Below are 23,255 nucleotides of genomic sequence, written 5' to 3' on the forward strand. Positions count from 1 at the left end.
CTTGCTGCTGCTACTACCTCTTCCTGGAGGATATCCCGCCCACATGGCGGTTGGTATCCAATATGTACATTAACACTTTGTGACCCAAAATGGAAAGGGGAACCGGGAAAAATAAACAATAAAAACAATAAAAAAATATACAGTACCAGTCAAAAGTTTGGACACACCTACTCATTCAAGGGTTTTTCTTTATTTGTACTATTTTCTACATTGTAGAATAATAGCGAAGACATCAAAACTATGAAAATGTATGCCCTCACTAACTGTAAGTCGCTCTGGATAAGAGCGTCTGCTAAATGACTCAAATGTAAATGTAATGAAATAACACATATGGAATCATGTAGTAACCAAAAAAGTGTTAAACAAATCAAAATATATTTTATATTTGAGATTCTTCAAATAGCCACCCTTTGCCTTGATGACAGCTTTGCACACTCTTGGCATTCTCTCAACCAGCTTCACCTGGAATGCTTTTCCAACAGTCTTGAAGGAGTTCCCACATATGCTGAACACTTGTTGGCTGCTTTTCCTTCACTCTGCCGTCCGACTCATCCCAAGCCATCTCAATTGGGTTGAGGTTGGGGGATTGTGGAGGCCAGGTCATCTGATGCAGCACTCCATCACTCTCCTTCTTGGTGAAATAGCCCTTACACAGCCGGGAGTTGTGTTGGGTCATTGTCCTGTTGAAAAACAAATGATAGTCCCACTAAGCCCAAATCAGATGGGATGGTGTATCACTGAAGAATGCTGAGGTAGCCATGCTGGTTAAGTGTGCCTTGCATTCTAAATAAATCACAGACAGTGTCACCAGCAAAGCCCCCCCACACCATCACAGCTCCTCCTCCATGCTTTACGGCGGGAACTACACATGCGGAGATCAGCCTGGCGGATAGCCGTCCCTGCCCCGCAGTCCTCCATGGCATGGAACATGTCCACCTCACTCCACTGCTTCCTCTTGACTTTCTCCATGCTGGTAAATACACGTAGCTAAATAACTTGGCATACTATACACATTTTAGAAAGATAACTCAATCTGAATATGTATAAACATTTACATTTCAAAGCTAAGGCATTGAAAGGTGATGAAAGTTTTCACAATAACTGAAAGTGTACCCACGTTTTTTGTTTGATGTTATCTGTAATGAAAATTAGTGTCCCAATTAGTTTAATATTTTTTTATTTTATTTTTGTTTTTTTTATTTCACCTTTATTTAACCAGGTAAGCCAGTTGAGAACAAGTTCTCATTTACAACTGCGACCTGGCCAAGATAAAGCAAAGCAGTGCGATAAAACAACAACACAGAGTTACATATGGGGTAAAACAAAACATAAAGTCAAAAATACAACAGAAAAATATATGCACAGTGTGTGCAAATGTAGCAAGTTATGGAGGTAAGGCAATAAATAGGCTATAGTGCAAAATAATTACAATTAGTATTAACACTGGAATGATAGATGTGCAAGAGATGATGTGCAAATAGAGATACTGGGGTACAAATGAGCAAAATAAATAACAATATAGGGATGAAGTAGTTGGGCGGGCTAATTTCAGATGGGCTGTGTACAGGTGCAGTGATCGGTAAGGTGCTCTGACAACTGATGCTTAAAGTTAGTGAGGGAGATAAGTGTCTCCAGCTTCAGAGATTTTTGCAATTTGTTCCAGTCATTGGCAGCAGAGAACTGGAAGGAATGGCGGCCAAAGGAGGTGTTGGCTTTGGGGATGACCAGTGAGATATACCTGCTGGAGCGCATACTACGGGTGGGTGTTGCTATGGTGACCAATGAGCTAAGATAAGGCAGGGATTTGCCTAGCAGTGATTTATAGATGACCTGGAGCCAGTGGGTTTGGCGAGGAATATGTAGTGAGGACCAGCCAACAAGAGCGTACAGGTCACAGTGGTGGGTAGTATATGGGGCTTTGGAGACAAAACGGATGGCACTGTGATAGACTACATCCAATTTTCTGAGTAGAGTGTTGGAGGCTATTTTGTAAATGACATCGCCAAAGTCAAGGATCGGTAGGATAGTCAGTTTAACGAGGGCATGTTTGGCAGCATGAGTGAAGGAGGCTTTGTTGCGAAATAGGAAACCGATTCTAGATTTAACTTTGGATTGGAGATTCTTAATGTGAGTCTGGAAGGAGAGTTTACAGTCTAACCAGACACCTAGGTATTTGTAGTTGTCCACATACTCTAGGTCAGACCCGTCGAGAGTAGTGATTCTAGTCGGGTGGGCGGGTGCAAGCAGCGTTCGGTTGAAGAGCATGCATTTAGTTTTACTAGTGTTTAAGAGCAGTTGGAGGCTACTGAAGGAGTGTTGTATGGCATTGAAGCTCGTTTGGAGGTTTGTTAACACAGTGTCCAATGAAGGGCCAGATGTATACAAAATGGTGTCGTCTGTGTAGAGGTGGATCTGAGAGTCACCAGCAGCAAGAGCGACATCATTGATATACACGGAGAAAAGAGTCGGCCCAAGAATTGAACCCTGTGGCACCCCCATAGAGACTGCCATAGGTCCAGACAACAGGCCCTCCGATTTGACACATTTAACTCTATCTGAGAAGTAGTTCGTGAACCAGGCGAGGCAGTCATTTGAGAAACTAAGGCTATTTAGTCTGCCAATAAGAATGCGGTGGTTGACAGAGTCGAAAGCCGTGGCCAGGTCGATGAAGACGGCTGCATAGTACTGTCTTTTATCGATCGCGGTTATAATATCGTTTAGGACCTTGAGCGTGGCTGAGGTGCACCCATAACCAGCTCGGAAACCGGATTGCATAGCGGAGAATGTACGGTGTGATTCGAAATGGTCGGTGATCTGTTTGTTAACTAGGCTTTCAAAAACTTTCGAAAGGCAGGGCAGGATGGACATAGGTCTGTAACAGTTTGGATCTAGAGTGTCACCCACTTTGAAGAGGGGGATGACCGCGGCAGCTTTCTAATCTCTGGGGATCACAGACGTTACGAAAGAGAGGTTGAACAGGCTAGTAATAGGGGTTGCGACAGTTTCGGTGGCTATTTTTAGAAAGAAAGGGTCCAGATTGTCTAGCCCAGATGATTTGTAGGGGTCCAGATTTTGCAGCTCTTTCAGAACATCAGCTGTCTGAATTTGTGTGAAGGAGAAGTGGGTGGGGGGGGCATGGGCAAGTTGCAGCGGAGGGTGCAGAGCTGGTGGCCGGGGTAGTGGTAGCCAGGTGGAAAGCATGGCCAGCCATAGCTAAATGCTTGTTGAAATTCTCGATTATTGTAGATTTATCGGTGGTGGTAGTGTTTCCTAGCCTCAGTGCTTTATTGGAGTCCATCTGTGGTAAATTCAATTGATTGGACATGATTTGGAAAAGACACATACCTGTCTATATATATATATATTTTTTTTTAAATCTTTATTTTAACAGGGAAAAACAGACTGAGACCTGGATCTCTTGTACGGCTGTGCCCTGTGTAAACATGTTGACATGTACAGTTTTAGACATACAGACAAAAACATTTCAAACATACAAAACAAAAACACAATTCAACAGAAACAATCACAAACAACATCATATTGATCCTCCATAACATTTTTTAAATGGGCAAGGGACACCAGAGTGTCTAACTTAAGTTGGATCTGCAGTTTGTTCCATAAATAAGGTGCAAAGGAACTGAAGGCAGTCCTACCCAACTCTGGGGAGACCACAGGAGTCTCTAATGTAATCCACATCTGTGATCTGGTTTTAAAATGAGTATATCTAGTGGAAATTAATGATGATATATATGGAGGTAGTTTTAAAAGAAGTGCTTTATAAATAAACAAGAGAGCATGTTGCTCTCACCTCACAGATAGAGAGGCCCAACCCACATATATAGGATACAGTGATGAGTTTTGTAACTATCACCCGTGATAAACCTGAGTGCACAATGGTAAATAGCATCCAGTGGTTTTAATGTGTTTGCCGATGCATGCATATAGATAATATCACCATAATCTAAAACGGACATAAAAGTAGCCTGCACAATTTGTTTTCTATTTACGGAGGACAGACAAGCCCTGTTTCTGTAAAGGAACCCTATCTTGAATTTGAGCTTTTTTCCCAATTCAGTAACATGTTTTTTAAAAGAAAGCCTATCATCTAACCATACCCCTAAGTATTTATATGCAGAGACCTGTTTGATTTGAGTACCATCCAAGCTAGTGATTTCAAAAGTGTTTCTAATTGAGAGTTTAGACCTAGAAGAAAACATGACATTTGTTTTCTTAGCGTTTAAAACAAGTTTAAGCTGTAAAAGAGACCCCTGTAGTAGACTCCAACTGCATTAAAGCTTGGTCCGCTGTTGGAGCAATAGAGTACATCACTGGGTCATCTGCATATAAATGGAATTTACAATATCTGACATCATCACCAATGTTGTTTATATAAAGTGAGAACAATAGTGGGCCAATTATTGAACCCTGAGGGTCCCACAGTTGACAGTGCATGTCAGAGCAAAAACCAAGCCATGAGGTTGAAGGAATTGTCCATAGAGCCCCGAGACAGGATTATGTCGAGGCACAGATCTGGGGAAGGGTACCAAAACATTTCTGCAGCATTGAAGGTCCCCAAGAGCACAGTGGCCTCCATCATTCTTAAATGGAAGAAGTTTGGAACCAACAAGACTCGGCCAAACTGAGCAATCGGGGGAGAAGGGCCTTGGTCAGGGAGGTGACCAAGAACCTGATGGTCACTCTGAGAGAGCTCCAGAGTTCCTCTGTGGAGATGGGAGAACCTTCCAGAAAGACAACCATCTCTGCAGTCTCCACCAATCAGGCCTTTATGGTAGAGTGGCCAGACAGAAGCCACTCCTCAGTAAAAGGCACATTACAGCCCGCTTGGAGTTTGCCAAAAGGCACCGAAAGGACTCTCAGACCATGAGAAACAAAATTCTCTGGTCTGATGAAACCAAGATTGAACTCTTTGAACTGAATGCCAAGCGTCACGTCTGGAGGAAACCTGGCACCATCCCTACGGTGAAGCATGGTGGTGGCAGCATCATGCTGTGGGGATGCTTTTCAGCGGCAGGGACTGGGAGACTAGCCAAGACAACGCAGGAGTGCCTTCGGTTCTTGAGTGGCCCAGCCAGAGCACGGACTTGAACCCGATCGAACATCTCTGGAGAGACCTGAAAATAGCTGTGCAGTGACGCTCCCCATCCAACCTGACAGAGCTTGAGAGGTTCTGCAGAGAAGAATGGGAGAAACTCCCCAAATACAGGTGTGCCAAGCTTGTAGCGTCATACCCAAGAAGAATGGAGGCTGTAATCGCTGCCAAAGGTGCTTCACCAAAGTACTGAGTAAAGGGTCTGAATACTTATGCACAAACAAAAAATTATGTTTTTGTTTTGTCATTATGGGGTATTGTGTGTTGATTAATGAGGGGAAAAAAACTATTTAATCCATTTTAGAGTAAGGCTGTAACGTAACAAAATGTGGATAAAGTCAAGGGATCTGAATACTTTCCGAAGCCACTGTATGTACAGCGAATGTTTACGTCCCAAATTTTACCTTATTCCCCATTTAGGGCACTACAGATCCCTGGTTAAAGGTGCCCTAAATGAGGAATAGGGTCCCATTTGGGAATCATATATTTTTATACTTTCTGTGAATGTTGACAAAGGAAACCTTTCTTGATGTTGGAATATTATGTAAAAAAAAAAAGGTGATTTTTCAACAGTTGTTTTCCTGTGACTACTGTTCTGAGGTCTCAGTGAGTTTTTACTTGAATGTGTCCAATCCATTAAATTACATTGTTACATTAACATCAATATGTTCTGACTAGAAAACTCTTGGAGCAAACAATAATTCTCATACTAGCCTGAGCACCAGTCCGTTTGTGCCATGTCACGCCCTGATCGAGAGAACTCTCGTTGGTTGGGTCAGGGTGTGAGTTTTCTGTTGAGATCTATGTTAGTGTATTTCTATGTGGTAGATCTAGGTTGATATTTCTATGTTTGGCCGGGTGTGATTCCCAATCAGAGACAGCTGTCGCTCGTTGTCTCTGATTGGGGATCATACTTAGGTAGCCTGGTTGCCTACCGTTGTTGTGGGATCTTGTTCCGTTTAGGCTTGTATGTGTATAGCCGGAGGACTTCACGTTACGTTGTTTCTTGTTTTGTTGTATGTTTATTTAGTTAATAAACATGTACGCTTTTCACGCTGCACCTTGGTCCGACCCGTCTCTCAACGTTCGTGACACACAAACAGATCTAGGACCAGGCTAAATAAATACCATCATGACAGAGTTTTAAAAAGTGTCTTTATTTGCCTTTGTAGCAGAGTGGTATTTATTCCTGATAAAACATTTAAACTACATACAGTATGGAATGTACTCATTTCATAGTCAAAACAAGGAGATGGTTACAAAGATACAAGGTGCTCACAACCTGAAGTCACGTGAACAGACAAAAGCTATGTTCCAAATGTCACCATATTCCCATCATCAGCGTTTCCCCAAACTCGGTCCTGGGGACCCCAAGGGATGCGCGTTTTGGTTTTTGCCCTAGCACTACACAGCTGATTCAAATAATAAATTACGAATCAAGCTTTGAATCAGCTCAGGGCAAAAACCAAAACATGCACCCCTTGGGGTCCCGAGGACCGAGTTAGGGAAACCCTTCCCTACATAATGCTACTACTTTTAACCAGAGCAAAGTAGTGCACTATTACCGCTCTATAGGAATAGGGTGCCATTCGGCATGTAGCCAAAAACAACACTGGGCAACAAGTTCCAGCAACAAGAGGGTCGTGTTAAGGAGTGCAACAACATACTGAACGCAGATAGAAATGCAATCGATTGGAGCTGAGATGATTCATTCGTCGAGATGTCTGTTCTACACAACGTATTTCTATCTGACTGTTCCTTTCTGGACACCACCCCTCCATTTTTCCTAAACATGATGTGTGTCCCAAATGGCTCCTGAAATCTGCTCCTGCATTCATCCCAGTAACCAGCAACAGAGCATCGGGTTAGGTGTATGTCTGACATCAATGTGTATGCAATTACAATGATCATTTAAATATGGTCAATATTTTTTAAATATAACAAACATAACGTTGACCAGTAGGCCATGATGTAATGGAATCCTTTGCCTTGTGTGGTAGGTTCTGTGGGTTTTGACGCTTATGTAGGTTTCATAACCAGCCATAAAATAACGCAACATCTGTCCCGACAGTTCTTCATATGTCCCAACAGGTCTTCATATGTCACAACAGGTCTTCATATGTCCCAACAGGTCTTCATATGTCTTGACAGTGTTACGGCCATATTATGACAAGGTTATGACAAGTTATGACCATGTAATAACGTGTTATGATGCTGGGTGTCAAGTGTTAGCCACAAGGCATATTATTGTGGACGTTTAACATTCTTAAAAACAGGGATTGTGCCAAACGGTTAGCCCTGTTCCTACACTGAAACATTTCAGTGAAGATATTTGTTGTTGTTGTAAAGATTGAACGAAGTTTCTTGATGCCTTCATACTGACTCCTGCTGCCTTCTTGAAAAAGAGACCGTCTGAATGGGACCTTCCTGGTTAAATAAAGAATACCACATTCCCTACATGGTGCACTTTGTAGGGAATATGGTGACATTCGGGACACAGACATAAAAGGTCAACACTGATTTAACCTCTAAAAACAACCTACATGGAAACACATAGAAAAAGGACACTGGTCTTTTTAATTAAAAACCAACAATCTCATATTTGGTTGGGTGAAGAATTTGTGGTAAAAAAAGGCAACGGTTTCTTGCATTCAGTTTCTATACCTGCTTTATGAACTTGATAGGATACGTGTCATTTTTAATAGGACGTACGTTTTACCACTGAAACTACATTTACGCATAATTCACAACTGTGTGAATGATTCAGACATTTCATTCTTGGCTGTCATCTAAGTCATTCACCTATAGTGCAAAATGCATTGTTTAAAAAAAAAATCAGAATATTACTTTTTGTTTATCTGACAACACTGTGTTTTGCACTGCACACTGAAGACTGGTAGCAGATAAGGAATCTTCATGCATTGCTGTGCTTTCACCGTTAGTTTAGAAAAAGAAGCAATAACAGTGTATAAAACAGAGCGTTTGTAACATGATGCCTCTGGGAAATAAGGTGCTGGTCAAAAAGTCACTTCTTGGGAATGACAGATGTTTTATCTTTTCCTGGGTTGTGTTCATCAGAAAACGCTTCGCAAACAGAAACCAAGGTTGTTTTCTTCCATGTGGTTTGTAAGGAACATGCTCCAACATGAACACCAATAACATGATTACCGTTAACATAGTGGCCCAGAGCTTTTCCTAAACATGAAAAACAAAAAAGAATGGCACCCTATTCCCTATATAGTGCACCACTTTGGACCAGAGCCCTGACCATTGGGTCCTGGTCAAAAGCAGTGCACTATATAAGGAAATAGGGGGTGCCATTTGGGATGAAACCCAAGACTTGACCAGGCCCTAAATATACACTAGACCCCAAGGTTTCCTGGGCAGGTTACGAAGATACCAGAAAAACTCCTGGCCCCAACACAAAGTAAACACACAGGATATATCCCAAATGGCACCCTATTCCCTATGTAGTGCACTACTTTTGACCAGGGTTAGTGCACTGTATAGGGAATAGGGTGCAATTTGGGATACAGCCATTGTTCAGTTAAATCCCACGTGAGTTCTATAAAGGTTGGAGTCATGTTGATAAGGTGAGAACAGGTTGGAGTCATGCTGATAAGGCGAGAACATGTTGGAATCATATTGATAAGGCGAGAACAGGGTGGAATCATATTGATAAGGCGAGAACAGGTTGGAGTCATATTGATAAGGTGAGAACAGGGTGGAATCATATTGATAAGGCGAGAACAGGTTGGAGTCATATTGATAAGGTGAGAACAGGGTGGAATCATATTGATAAGGCGAGAACAGGTTGGAGTCATATTGATAAGGTGAGAACAGGTTGGAGTCATATTGATAAGGTGAGAACAGGGTGGAGTCATATTGATAAGTTGAGATTAGGTTGGAGTCATATTTCTATATAAGCTTTGTGAATTGACCGGATCATGACTGTATCTTTGGCTCCAGTCAGTCTGTCTGTTTCTAGCCCCCCATTCAGTCAGTCAGTCTGTTTCTAGCCCCCCAGTCAGTCAGTCAGTCTGTTTCTAGCCCCCCAGTCAGTCAGTCAGTCTGTTTCTAGCCCCCCAGTCAGTCAGTCAGTCTGTTTCTAGCCCCCCAGTCAGTCAGTCTGTTTCTAGCCCCCCAGTCAGTCAGTCAGTCAGTCTGTTTCTAGCCCCCCAGTCAGTCAGTCTGTTTCTAGCCCCCCATTCAGTCAGTCTGTCTGTTTCTAGCCCCCCATTCAGTCAGTCAGTCTGTTTCTAGCCCCCCAGTCAGTCAGTCAGTCTGTTTCTAGCCCCCCAGTCAGTCAGTCTGTTTCTAGCCCCCCAGTCAGTCAGTCTGTTTCTAGCCCCCCAGTCAGTCAGTCTGTTTCTAGCCCCCCAGTCAGTCAGTCAGTCTGTTTCTAGCCCCCCAGTCAGTCAGTCTGTTTCTAGCCCACCAGTCAGTCAGTCTGTTTCTAGCCCCCCAGTCAGTCAGTCTGTTTCTAGCCCCCCAGTCAGTCAGTCTGTTTCTAGCCCCCCATTCAGTCAGTCAGTCTGTTTCTAGCCCCCCAGTCAGTCAGTCAGTCTGTTTCTAGCCCCCCAGTCAGTCAGTCAGTCAGTCTGTTTCTAGCCCCCCAGTCAGTCAGTCAGTCAGTCTGTTTCTAGCCCCCCAGTCAGTCAGTCAGTCTGTTTCTAGCCCCCCAGTCAGTCAGTCAGTCTGTTTCTAGCCCCCCAGTCAGTCAGTCAGTCTGTTTCTAGCCCCCCAGTCAGTCAGTCAGTCTGTTTCTAGCCCCCCAGTCAGTCAGTCAGTCTGTTTCTAGCCCCCCATTCAGTCAGTCAGTCTGTTTCTAGCCCCCCAGTCAGTCAGTCAGTCTGTTTCTAGCCCCCCATTCAGTCAGTCAGTCTGTTTCTAGCCCCCCAGTCAGTCAGTCTGTTTCTAGCCCCCCAGTCAGTCAGTCTGTTTCTAGCCCCCCATTCAGTCAGTCAGTCTGTTTCTAGCCCCCCAGTCAGTCAGTCTGTTTCTAGCCCCCCAGTCAGTCAGTCTGTTTCTAGCCCCCCAGTCAGTCAGTCAGTCTGTTTCTAGCCCCCCATTCAGTCAGTCAGTCTGTTTCTAGCCCCCCAGTCAGTCAGTCAGTCTGTTTCTAGCCCCCCATTCAGTCAGTCTGTCTGTTTCTAGCCCCCCAGTCAGTCAGTCTGTTTCTAGCCCCCCAGTCAGTCAGTCAGTCTGTTTCTAGCCCCCCAGTCAGTCAGTCAGTCTGTTTCTAGCCCCCCATTCAGTCAGTCAGTCTGTTTCTAGCCCCCCAGTCAGTCAGTCAGTCAGTCAGTCTGTTTCTAGCCCCCCATTCAGTCAGTCTGTCTGTTTCTAGCCCCCCAGTCAGTCAGTCTGTTTCTAGCCCCCCAGTCAGTCAGTCTGTTTCTAGCCCCCCATTCAGTCAGTCTGTCTGTTTCTAGCCCCCCAGTCAGTCAGTCTGTTTCTAGCCCCCCAGTCAGTCAGTCAGTCAGTCTGTTTCTAGCCCCCCATTCAGTCAGTCAGTCTGTTTCTAGCCCACCAGTCAGTCAGTCTGTTTCTAGCCCCCCAGTCAGTCAGTCTGTTTCTAGCCCCCCATTCAGTCAGTCAGTCTGTTTCTAGCCCCCCAGTCAGTCAGTCAGTCTGTTTCTAGGCCCCCATTCAGTCAGTCAGTCAGTTTCTAGCCCCCCAGTCAGTCAGTCTGTTTCTAGGCCCCCATTCAGTCAGTCAGTCAGTTTCTAGCCCACGAGAGCGAGAATGGGAGAGGTGGAGCTGCTTCAGTAGCCAGTCTTGGGAGGCTGGGGCTCCACGAAGGCAGGGTTGTAGGCAGGCTGGGCAGAGAGGAAGTTGGGCTGGGCAGAGAGGAAGTCGGGCTGGGCGGGTGGTGCACCAGGGTAGGCTGGCTGACACTGGGCTGGAGGCTGGAGAGGGTAGGATGGCTGTCCTGGACTGAACCCAGCCTGACTATAAGGCACTGGAATAGCAGGAGGATACGCTGGACCTGGTAGAGAGAGAGAGAGAGGACATTACACAGACCACACCAGACCCACTGAGAACACAGACCAGACCCGACCCACTGACAACACACCAGACCCGACCCACTGAGAACACACCAGACCAGACCAGACCCACTGAGAACACACCAGACCAGACCCACTGACACCAGACCAGACCAGACCCACTGACCCCACACCAGACCCACTGGTGTGGTGTTAGTGGGTCTGGTCTGGTCTGGTGTGGTGTTAGTGGGTCTGGTCTGGTCTGGTCTGGTGTGGGGTCAGTGGGTCTGGTCTGGTCTGGTCTGGTGTGGGGTCAGTGGGTCTGGTCTGGTCTGGTGTGGGGTCAGTGGGTCTGGTCTGGTCTGGTCTGGTGTGGGGTCAGTGGGTCTGGTCTGGTCTGGTGTGGGGTCAGTGGGTCTGGTCTGGTCTGGTCTGGTGTGGGGTCAGTGGGTCTGGTCTGGTCAGAATATTACATTTTGTTTATCTGACAACACTGTGTTTTGCACTGCACACTGAAGACTGGTAGCAGATAAGGAATCTTCATGCATTGCTGTGCTTTCACCATTAGACCAGACCCACTAACACCACACCAGACCAGACACACTAACACCACACCAGACCAGACCAGACCCACTGACACCACACCAGACCAGACCCACTGACACCACACCAGACCAGACTAGACCCACTGACACCACACCAGACCAGACCCACTAACACCACACCAGACCAGACACACTAACACCACACCAGACCAGACCAGACCCACTGACACCACACCAGACCAGACCCACTGACACCACACCAGACCAGACCAGACCCACTGACACCACACCAGACCAGACCAGACCCACTGACACCACACCAGACCAGACCCACTGACACCACACCAGAGGTGTTTTTTCAGGTAGTCAAATAAGGAGCAAATGCTTTGGCAGGAACCGTCAGGATTCTCATCTTTTCACTTACAAATAAGCTTCACTTTCCACCTACAAGTAATACATTACTACATAACTAAGTAATACTATCTGAAGTACATCTAATCTAAACCATCATGATCCTAACATGCCATTTTCTGTTGTAAAACGTTTTGCGTCGGTGTGCCCCACTGAACACGATTCTGATGACAACAGATTCTCCTCATGTCCTGTGTACTCTGACACTTACCAGTCTCTTGGTAAGGAGGGGGTGGTCCTGGCTGGAAGGGCTGTCCCTGGTAGCCTGGTGCTGTGGGTACGGGTTGGCCACCTCCATAGCCGGGCTGGACAGGCATGGGCTGGAAGGCTGGGTACTGGGGAGCCCCCTGGTAGGGCTGGACGGGCTGCTGGGGGTACTGGGTATTCACCACCGTGGTGTGGGTGGTCGTGGCTATCACCGCTGGGGGGGGAGAGATATACACCAGGGGTAAACGAAATATGCAGATAGAAATACGATGAATAAACAGAGTTCCCTATTCTGACAGACAGACATCTGTTCAGGTTGCTGGGGCTTTCACCACATCACACTATACAGTCGTGGTCAAAAAGTTGAGAGAATGACACAAGTGTTGGTCTTCACAAAGTTCGCTGCTTCAGTGTTATGAGATATTTTTGTCAGATGTTACTATGGTATACTGAAGTATAATTACAAGCATTCCATAAGTGTCAAAAGGCTTTTATTGACAATGACATAAAGTTTATGCAAAGAGTCAATATTTGCAGTGTTGACCCTTCTTTTTCACGACCTCTGCAATCCGCGCTGGCATGCTGTCAATTAACTTCTGGGCCACATCCTGACTGACGGCAGCCCATTCTTGCATAATCAATGCTTGGAGTTTGTCAGAATTTGTGGGTTTTTGTTTGTCCACCCGCCTCTTGAGGATCGACAACAAGTTCTCAATGGCATTAAGGTCTGGGGAGTTTCCTGGCCATGGACCCAAAATGTCGATGTTTTTTTCCCCGAGCCACTTAGTTATCACTTTTGCCTTATGGCAAGGTGCTCCATCATGCTGGAAAAGGCATTGGTCGTCACCAAACTGTTCTTGGATGGTTGGGAGAAGTTGCTCTCGGAGGATGTGTTGGTACCATTCTTTATTCATGGCTGTGTTCTTAGGCAAAAATGTGAGTGAGCCCACTCCCTTGGCTGAGAAGCAACCCCACACATGAATGAATGGTCTCAGGATGCTTTACTGTTGGCATGACACAGGACTGATTGTAGCTCTCACCTTGTCTTCTCCGGACAAGGTGTTTTCTGGATGCCCCAAACAATCGGAAAGGGGATTCATCAGAGAAAATGACTTTACCCCAGTCCTCAGCAGTCCAATCTCTGTACCTTTTGCAGAATATCAGTCTATCCCTGATGTTTTTCCTGGAGAGAAGTGGCTTCTTTGCTGCCCTTCTTGACACCAGGCCATCCTCCAAAAGTATTCGCCTCACTGTGCGTGCAGATGCACTCACACCTGCCTGCTGCCATTCCTGAGCAAGCTCTGCACTGATGGTGCCCTGATCCCGCAGCTGAATCAACTTTAGGAGACGATCCTGGCGCTTGCTGGACTTTCTTGGGCGCCCTGACGCCTTCTTCACAACAATTGAACCTCTCTCCTTGAAGTTCTTGATGATCCGATAAATGGTTGATTTAGATGCAATCTTACTAGCAGCAATATCCTTGCCTGTGAAGCCCTTTTTGTGCAAAGCAATGATGACGGCATGTGTTTCCTTGCAGGTAACTATGGTTAACAGAGGAAGAACAATGATTTCAAGCACTACCCTCCTTTTAAAGCTTCCAGTCTGTTATTCTAACTCAATCAGCATGACAGAGTGATCTCCAGCCTTGTCCTCTTCAACACTCTCACCTGTGTTAACGAGAGAATCACTTACATGATGGCAGCTGGTCCTTTTGTGGCAGGGCTGAAATGCAGTGGAAATGTTTATTTGGGATTAAGTTCGTTTTCATGGCAAAGAGGGACTTTGCAATTAAATGCAATTCATCTGATCACTCTTCATGACATTCTGGAGTACAGTGAGGGAAAAAAGTATTTGATCCCCTGCTGATTTTGTACGTTTGCCCACTGACAAAGAAATGATCAGTCTATAATTTTAATTGTAGGTTTATTTGAACAGTGAGAGATAGAATAACAACAAAAAAATCCAGAAAAACATGTCAAGAATGTTATAAATTGATTTGCATTTTAATGAGGGAAATAAGTATTTGACCCCCTCTCAATCAGAAAGATTTCTGGCTCCCATGTGTCTTTTATACAGGTAACGAGCTGAGATTAGGATCACACTCTTAAAGGGAGTGCTCCTAATTTCAGTTTGTTACCTGTATAAAAGACACCTGTCCACAGAAGCAATCAATCAATCAGATTCCAAACTCTCCACCATGGCCAAGACCAAAGAGCTCTCCAAGGATGTCAGGGACAAGATTGTAGACCTACACAAGGCTGGAATGGGCTACAAGACCATCGCCAAGCAGCTTGGTGAGAAGGTGACAACAGTTGGTGCGATTATTCGCAAATGGAAGAAACACAAAATAACTGTCAATCTCCCTCGGCCTGGGGCTCCATGCAAGATCTCACCTCGTGGAGTTGCAATGATCATGAGAACGGTGAGGAATCAGCCCAGAACTACACGGGAGGATCTTGTCAATGATCTCAAGGCAGCTGGGACTATAGTCACCAAGAAAACAATTGTTAACACACTACGTCGTGAAGGACTGAAATCCTGCAGCGCCCGCAAGGTCCCCCTGCTCAAGAAAGCACATATACAGGGCCGTCTGAAGTTTGCCAATGAACATCTGAATGATTCAGAGAAGAACTGGGTGAAAAGTGTTGTGGTCAGATGAGACCAAAATGGAGCTCTTTGGCATCAACTCAACTCGCCGTGTTTGGAGGAGGAGGAATGCTGCCTATGACCCCAAGAACACCATCCCCACCGTCAAACATGGAGGTGGAAACATTATGCTTTGGGGGTGTTTTTCTGCTAAGGGGACAGGACAACTTCACCGCATCAAAGGGATGATGGACGGGGCCATGTACCGTCAAATCTTGGGTGAGAACCTCCTTCCCTCAGCCAGGGCATTGAAAATGGGTCGTGGATGGATATTCCAGCATGACAATGACCCAAAACACACGGCCAAGGCAACAAAGGAGTGGCTCAAGAAGAAGCACATTAAGGTCCTGGAGTGGCCTAGCCAGTCTCCAGACATTAATCCCATAGAAAATCTGTGAAGGGAGCTGAAGGGTCGAGTTGCCAATCGTCAGCCTCGAAACCTTAATGACTTGGAGAAGATCTGCAAAGAGGAGTGGGACAAAATCCCTCCTGAGATGTGTGCAAACCTGGTGGCCAACTACAAGAAACGTCTGACCTCTGTGATTGCCAACAAGGGTTTTGCCACCAAGTACTAAGTCATGTTTTGCAGAGGGGTCAAATACTTATTTCCCTCATTATAATGCAAATCAATTTATAACATTTTTGACATGCGTTTTTCTGGATATTTTTGTTGTTATTCTGTCTTTCACTGTTCAAATAAACCTACCATTAAAATTATAGACTGATCATGTCTTTGTCAGTGGGCAAACATACAAAATCAGCAGGGGATCAAATACTTTTTTCCATCACTGTATATGCAAATTGCCATCATCAAAACTGAGGCAGCAGACATTGTGAAAATTAGTATTTTTGTCATTCTCAAAACTTTTGACCACGACTGTACATCACATACAGGAAATGCATGTAGGGCTGGGCATGTTTCCATAACGGTTGTATAGGGTACCCTGGTATATTGGCATCGGGTACCCTGGTATATTGGCATCGGGTACCCTGGTATATTGGCATCGGGTACCCTGGTATATTGGCATCGGGTACCCTGGTATATTGGCATCGGGTACCCTGGTATATTGGTATAGGGTACCCTGGTATATTGGCATCGGGTTCCCTGGTATATTGGCATCGGGTACCTACCCTGGTATATTGGCATCGGGTACCCTGGTATATTGGCATCGGGTACCCTGGTATATTGGCATCGGGTACCCTGGTATATTGGTATCGGGTACCCTGGTATATTGGCATCGGGTACCCTGGTATATTGGTATAGGGTACCCTGGTATATTGGCATCGGGTACCCTGGTATATTGGCATCGGGTACCCTGGTATCGAGTACCCTGGTATATTGGTATCGGGTACCCTGGTATATTGGCATCGGGTTCCCTGGTATATTGGCATAGGGTACCCTGGTATATTGGCATCGGATACCCTGGTATATTGGCATCGGGTACCCTGGTATATTGGTATCGGGTACCCTGGTATATTGGTATCGGGTACCCTGGTATATTGGTATAGGGTACCCTGGTATATTGGCATCGGGTACCCTGGTATATTGGCATCGGGTACCCTGGTATCGAGTACCCTGGTATATTGGTATCGGGTACCCTGGTATATTGGCATCGGGTTCCCTGGTATATTGGCATAGGGTACCCTGGTATATTGGCATCGGATACCCTGGTATATTGGCATCGGGTACCCTGGTATATTGGTATCGGGTACCCTGGTATATTGGTATCGGGTACCCTGGTATCGAGTACCCTGGTATATTGGTATAGGGTACCCTGGTATTTTGGCATCGGGTACCCTGGTATATTGGCATCGGGTACCCTGGTATATTGGTATAGGGTACCCTGGTATATTGGCATCGGGTACCCTGGTATATTGGCATCGGGTACCTTGGTATATTGGTATCGGGTACCCTGGTATCGAGTACCCTGGTATATTGGTATAGGGTACCCTGGTATTTTGGCATCGGGTACCCTGGTATATTGGCATCGGGTACCCTGGTATATTGGCATCGGGTACCCTGGTATATTGGCATCGGGTACCCTGGTATATTGGCATCGGGTACCCTGGTATATTGGCATCGGGTACCTTGGTATATTGGCATCGGGTACCCTGGTATATTGGCATCGGGTACCCTGGTATATTGGTATAGGGTACCCTGGTATATTGGTATCGGGTACCCTGGTATATTGGCATCGGGTACGCTGGTATATTGGCATCGGGTTCCCTGGTATATTGGTATCGGGTACCCTGGTATATTGGCATCGGGTACCCTGGTATATTGGTATCGGGTACCCTGGTATATTGGCATCGGGTACCTTGGTATATTGGTATAGGGTACCCTGGTATATTGGCATCGGGTACCCTGGTATATTGGCATCGGGTACCCTGGTATATTGGCATCGGGTACCCTGGTATATTGGCATCGGGTACCCTGGTATATTGGTATAGGGTACCCTGGTATATTGGCATCGGGTTCCCTGGTATATTGGCATCGGGTACCCTGGTATATTGGTATCGGGTACCCTGGTATATTGGCATCGGGTACCCTGGTATATTGGCATCGGGTTCCCTGGTATATTGGCATCGGGTACCCTGGTATATTGGCATAGGGTACCCTGGTATATTGGTATAGGGTACCCTGGTATATTGGCATCGGGTACCCTGGTATATTGGCATCGGGTACCCTGGTATATTGGCATCGGGTTCCCTGGTATATTGGCATCGGGTACCCTGGTATATTGGCATCGGGTACCCTGGTATATTGGTATCGGGTACCCTGGTATATTGGCATCGGGTACCCTGGTATATTGGCATCGGGTTCCCTGGTATATTGGCATCGGGTACCCTGGTATATTGGCATAGGGTACCCTGGTATATTGGTATAGGGTACCCTGGTATATTGGCATCGGGTACCCTGGTATATTGGCATCGGGTACCCTGGTATATTGGCATCGGGTTCCCTGGTATATTGGCATCGGGTACCCTGGTATATTGGCATCGGGTACCCTGGTATATTGGCATCGGGTACCTTGGTATATTGGTATAGGGTACCCTGATATATTGGTATCGGGTACCCTGGTATATTGGTATAGGGTACCCTGGTATATTGGCATCGGGTACCCTGATATATTGGCATCGGGTACCCTGGTATATTGGTATCGGGTACCCTGGTATATTGGCATCGGGTACCCTGGTATATTGGCATAGGGTACCCTGGTATATTGGTGTAGGGTACCCTGGTATATTGGCATCGGGTACCCTGTAAAGGTATACCTGGGTTGCTCTCAGGGTAGTTGAGAGCAAAGTAAAAATATTAGAAAAAAAAACATTTAGGAAACATTTCAGAAAAGCAGGCTATTAGAGCCATTTGTTTGAAGCCACTACACAGACCTTTACACTCAGACAGTTCACATCTCCTTTGTTTGGTTCGCTAGTTCGATGAGAAGAGTCCCAGTGTGTTTTGAATACCTCAGTGTTAACCAGAGAGTAAAATCCTAAAATGTGTAGGCGGAAGCTGAGGGGTCGTCTGACAGATACATGTCATACTCAGAGACAGGAGCTAGCTAGCAGTGTGTGTGTGTGTGTGTGTGTGTGTGTGTGTGTGTGTGTGTGTGTGTGTGTGTGTGTGTGTGTGTGTGTGTGTGTGTGTGTGTGTGTGTGTGTGGGCAGCAGCAACACAGCATGATGATCAGAAAGAGCGGTGAGAAACCCCAGTCAGCGCAGGATAGTTTTCAGAAGGATATCTGTGCCATAACACCACTGGCTTACACACATTTATAGGGCGTGTTTATTTATACAAATGTTGCCAAACAACTGGTAACATTCCACTCTTACTCAATGCTGCCAGTTCCCAAATGTACATACACCATTCTAACTACCAATGTACCTACGCCAATCTTTGTGTTTGCGTTCCAAAATAAAAAAAGGTTAAATAAATACACTCTTAGACTATACAAATGGTGATGTCATGTTTAATCATTCAGTTGAATGAATCAGAAATGTTCAGAAAATGTAACTATAAATCCGTGTTTTTTGCATGTTTAGCAATACAGAAATGATTTTGAGATCTCTTTTCCAGAACTCAAAAAGAGGAAGATATGTTCTGTTCCTCTAAAAAGGTTAGGTTCCATCCAGTAGGTTTCTGTTCCATTGTAAGGAGGAAGTGGCTTACAAAATCAACCCTCGTGCCCCAGTCCAGGGAGAGCTGGGCCTGTCACTGTTTGACTGCTTCCCCAATGGCACTACTCCCTATGTAGTGCACTTGTTTTGACCAAGGTAGTGGACTACAAACGAAATAGGGTGCCATTTGGGACACGCCCCATCACCGCCTGCCGGCCGGGATCAACGTGGGAGCGGTCGACCCACTTCCTGTATCATCAAATCTAATTTATTCATAAAGCCCTTTTCACATCAGCGGATGTGCTTATACAGTCACAAAGTGCTGTACAGAAACCCAGCCTAAAACCCCAAACAGCTAGTAATGCAGATGTAGAAGCACGGTGGCTAGGAACAACTCCCTAGAAAGGCAGGAACCTAGGAAGAAACCTAGAGAGGAACCAGGCTCTGAGGGGTGGCCAGTCCTCTTCTGGCTGTGCCGGGTGGAGATTATAAGAGTACAGGCCAATTAAGGCCAGATTGTTCTTCAAGATGTTCTAACGTTCATAGAGAGAGACAGAGAGAGAGAGAGAGAGAGATGGGACAATTAGAGGGAGCATACTTAAGTTCACACAGGACACCAGATAAGACAGGAGAATTATGTGGAGGCTGAGACGGGGGACGGACACAAACAAACCCTGTCCGACGATACAGACTGACCCTAGCCCCCGGCACATAGACTTTTGCATTATAGATACTGGAGGCTGAGACGGGGGGGGGGACGGGGGGACGGGACACTGGCCCCGTCCGACGATACCCCCTGGACAGGGCCAACCAGGCAGGATATAACCCCACCCACTTTGCCAAAGCACAGCCCCCACACCACCAGAGGGATATCAACAGACCACCAACCTACTACCCTGAGACAAGGCTGAGTATAGCCCAGGAAGATCTCCTCCACCACACGAGCCCGAGGGGACAATAAGGAGGCCTGCGTCTTGTGACCATAGCGTACGTGTAGGTATGTACGGCAGAACCAAATCGGAGAGATGGGTAGGAGCAAGCCCATGTAATGCTTTGTAGGTTAGCAGTAAAACCTTGAAATCAGCCCTAGCCTTAACAGGAAGCCAGTGTAGAGAGGCTAGCACTGGAGGAATATGATCACATTTTTTTTGCTTCTAGTCAAGATTCTAGCAGCCGTGTTTAGCACTAACTGAAGTTTATTTAGTACTTTATCCGGGTAGCCGGAGAGTAGAGCATTGCAGTAGTCTATTCTAGAAGTGACAAAAGCATGGATTAGTTTTTCTGCATATTTTTTGGACAAAAAGTTCCGATTTTTGCAATGTTACGAAGATGGAAAAAAGCTGCCCTTGAAATATTCTTGATATATTCGTCAAAAGAGAGATCAGGGTCCAGAGTAACGCCGAGCATAAGTTTAACATTTTAAAAGTTTTAAATAAATTGCAGTAGCAATTACACTTTTTTAAATCTAAAAATCAGTCTTGGAGTAAACATGCTAGGATTCATGTTGTCAAGGAGACTTACGTCTGGGCTTCCGGCACATTTTGTACAAGCAGCAGCAGGGACACACGCAGCAACAGATGAAACTGATCATGATGATGACAGCTGCTGCGACCAATGACGAGATGGTCAACGTGTTCATACTTTCACTGGAATAGAGTGAGACATAACATCAGTCAGTGTATTCGGAAAGTATTCAAACCCCTTACTTTTTTCCAGATTTTGTTACGTTACAGCCTTATTCAAAAATGGATTAAATACAAAATGTTATTCATCAATCTACACACAATACCCCATAATGTCAAAGCGAAAATGTTTGAAATTTTAACACAAAAAAACAAAAACAAAAACAGAAATACCTTATTTACATAAGAATTCAGACCCTTTGCTATGAGACTCAAAATTTAGCTCAGGTGCATCCTGTTTCCATTGATCATCCTTGAGATGTTTCTACAACTTGGAGTCCACCTGTGGTAAATTCAAATTTTAATTTTTAATTTTTTTATTTCACCTTTATTTAACCAGGTAAGCCAGTTGAGAACAAGTTCTCATTTACAACTGCGACCTGGCCAAGATAAAGCAAAGCAGTGCGATAAAAACAACACAGAGTTACATATGGGGTAAAAAACATAAAGTCAAAAATACAACAGAAAATATATATACAGTGTGTGCAAATGTAGCAAGTTATGGAGGTAAGGCAATAAATAGGCTATAGTGCAAAATAATTACAATAGTATTAACACTGGAATGATAGATGTGCAAGAGATTATGTGCAAATAGAGATACTGGGGTGCAAAATAGCAAAATAAATAACAATATAGGGATGAGGTAGTTGGGTGGGCTAATTTCAGATGGGCTGTGTACAGGTGCAGTGATCGGTAAGGTGCTCTGACAACTGATGCTTAAAGTTAGTGAGGGAGATAAGAGTCTCCAGCTTCAGAGATTTTTGCAATTCGTTCCAGTCATTGGCAGCAGAGAACTGGAAGGAATGGCGGCCAAAGGAGGTGTTGGCTTTGGGAATGACCAGTGAGATATACCTGCTGGAGCGCAGACTACGGGTGGGTGCTGCTATGGTGACCAATGAGCTAAGATAAGGCGGGGATTTGCCTAGCAGTGATTTATAGATGGCCTGGAGCCAGTGGGTTTGACGACGAACATGTAGTGAGGACCAGCCAACAAGAGCGTACAGGTCACAGTGGTGGGTAGCGTATGGGGCTTTGGAGACAAAACGGATGGCACTGTGATAGACTACATCCAATTTGCTGAATAGAGTGTTGGAGGCTATTTTGTAAATGACATCGCCGAAGTCAAGGATCGGTAGGATAGTCCGTTTTACGAGGGCATGTTTGGCAGCATGAGTGAAGGAGGCTTTGTTGCGAAATAGGAAGCCGATTCTAGATTTAACTTTGGATTGGAGATTCTTTATGTGAGTCTGGAAGGAGAGTTTACAGTCTAACCAGACACCTAGGTATTTGTAGTTGTCCACATACTCTAGGTCAGACCCGTCAAGAGTGGTGATTCTAGTCGGGTGGGGGGGTGCCAGCAGCGTTCGATTGAAAAGCATGCATTTAGTTTTACTAGTGTTTAAGAGCAGTTGGAGGCTACTGAAGGAGTGTTGTATGGCATTGAAGCTCGTTTGGAGGTTTGTTAACACAGTGTCCAATGAAGGGCCAGATGTATACAAAATGGTGTCGTCTGCGTAGAGGTGGATCTGAGAGTCACCAGCAGCAAGAGCGACATTATTGATATACACAGAGAATAGAGTCGGCCCGAGAATTGAACCCTGTGGCACCCCCATAGAGACTGCCATAGGTCCAGACAACAGGCCCTCCGATTTGACACACTGAACTCTATCTGAGAAGTAGTTGGTGAACCAGGCGAGGCAGTCATTTGAGAAACCAAGGCTATTTAGTCTGCCAATAAGAATGCGGTGATTGACAGAGTCGAAAGCCTTGGCCAGGTCGATGAAGACGGCTGCACAGTACTGTCTATTATCAATCGCGGTTATAATATCGTTTAGGACCTTGAGCGTGGCTGAAGTGCACCCATGACCAGCTCGGAAACCGGATTGCATAGCGGAGAAGGTACGGTGGTATTCGAAATGGTCGGTGATCTGTTTGTTAACTTGGCTTTCAAATACTTTCGAAAGGCAGGGCAGGATGGATATAGGTCTGTAGCAGTTTGGATCTAGAGTGTCACCCCCTTTGAAGAGGGGGATGACCGCGGCAGCTTTCCAATCTCTGGGGATCTCAGACGTTATGAAAGAGAGGTTGAACAGACTAGTAATAGGGGTTGCGACAATTTCGGCGGCTAGTTTTAGAAAGAAAGGGTCCAGATTGTCTAGCCCAGCTGATTTGTAGGGGTCCAGATTTTGCAGCTCGAGAATTTCAACAAGCATTTTGCTACAGCTGGCCATGCTTTCCATCTGGCTACCACTACCCGGGCCACCAACTCTGCTGTCTGAATTTGTGTGAAGGAGAAGCGGGGGGGGGGCATGGGCAAGTTTCAGCGGAGGGTGCAGAGTTGGTGGCCGGGGTAGTGGTAGCCAGATGGAAAGCATGGCCAGCTGTAGCAAAATGCTTGTTGAAATTCTCGATTATTGTAGATTTATCAGTGGTGATAGTGTTTCCTAGCCTCAGTGCAGTGGGCAACTGGGAGGAAGTGATTTAGAAAAAGGCAGACACCTGTCTATATAAGGTCCCACAGTTGACACCAAGCAATGAGGTCGAA

General features: G+C 45.6%; 1 protein-coding gene across 1 annotated transcript in view; it reads right to left on the reverse strand.

The window, feature by feature from the left end:
* Positions 1-10,783: 10,783 nt before the first annotated feature.
* LOC311138151 (protein shisa-5-like) overlaps positions 10,784-23,255 on the reverse strand; it is a 30,367-nt gene continuing 17,895 nt past the window's right edge. The window contains exons 3-5 of the mRNA XM_084172820.1: positions 20,550-20,674; positions 12,265-12,474; positions 10,784-11,099 (exon numbers count right to left, since the gene is read on the reverse strand). Coding sequence (XP_084028946.1) covers positions 10,876-11,099; positions 12,265-12,474; positions 20,550-20,674 — 559 coding nt within the window. The 3' untranslated portion in view covers positions 10,784-10,875. The remainder of the gene's footprint in view (positions 11,100-12,264; positions 12,475-20,549; positions 20,675-23,255) is intronic.

The sequence above is a fragment of the Coregonus lavaretus genome (genome assembly GCF_964263955.1).
Source record: "Coregonus lavaretus genome assembly, chromosome: 12".
NCBI lineage: Eukaryota > Metazoa > Chordata > Actinopteri > Salmoniformes > Salmonidae > Coregonus > Coregonus lavaretus.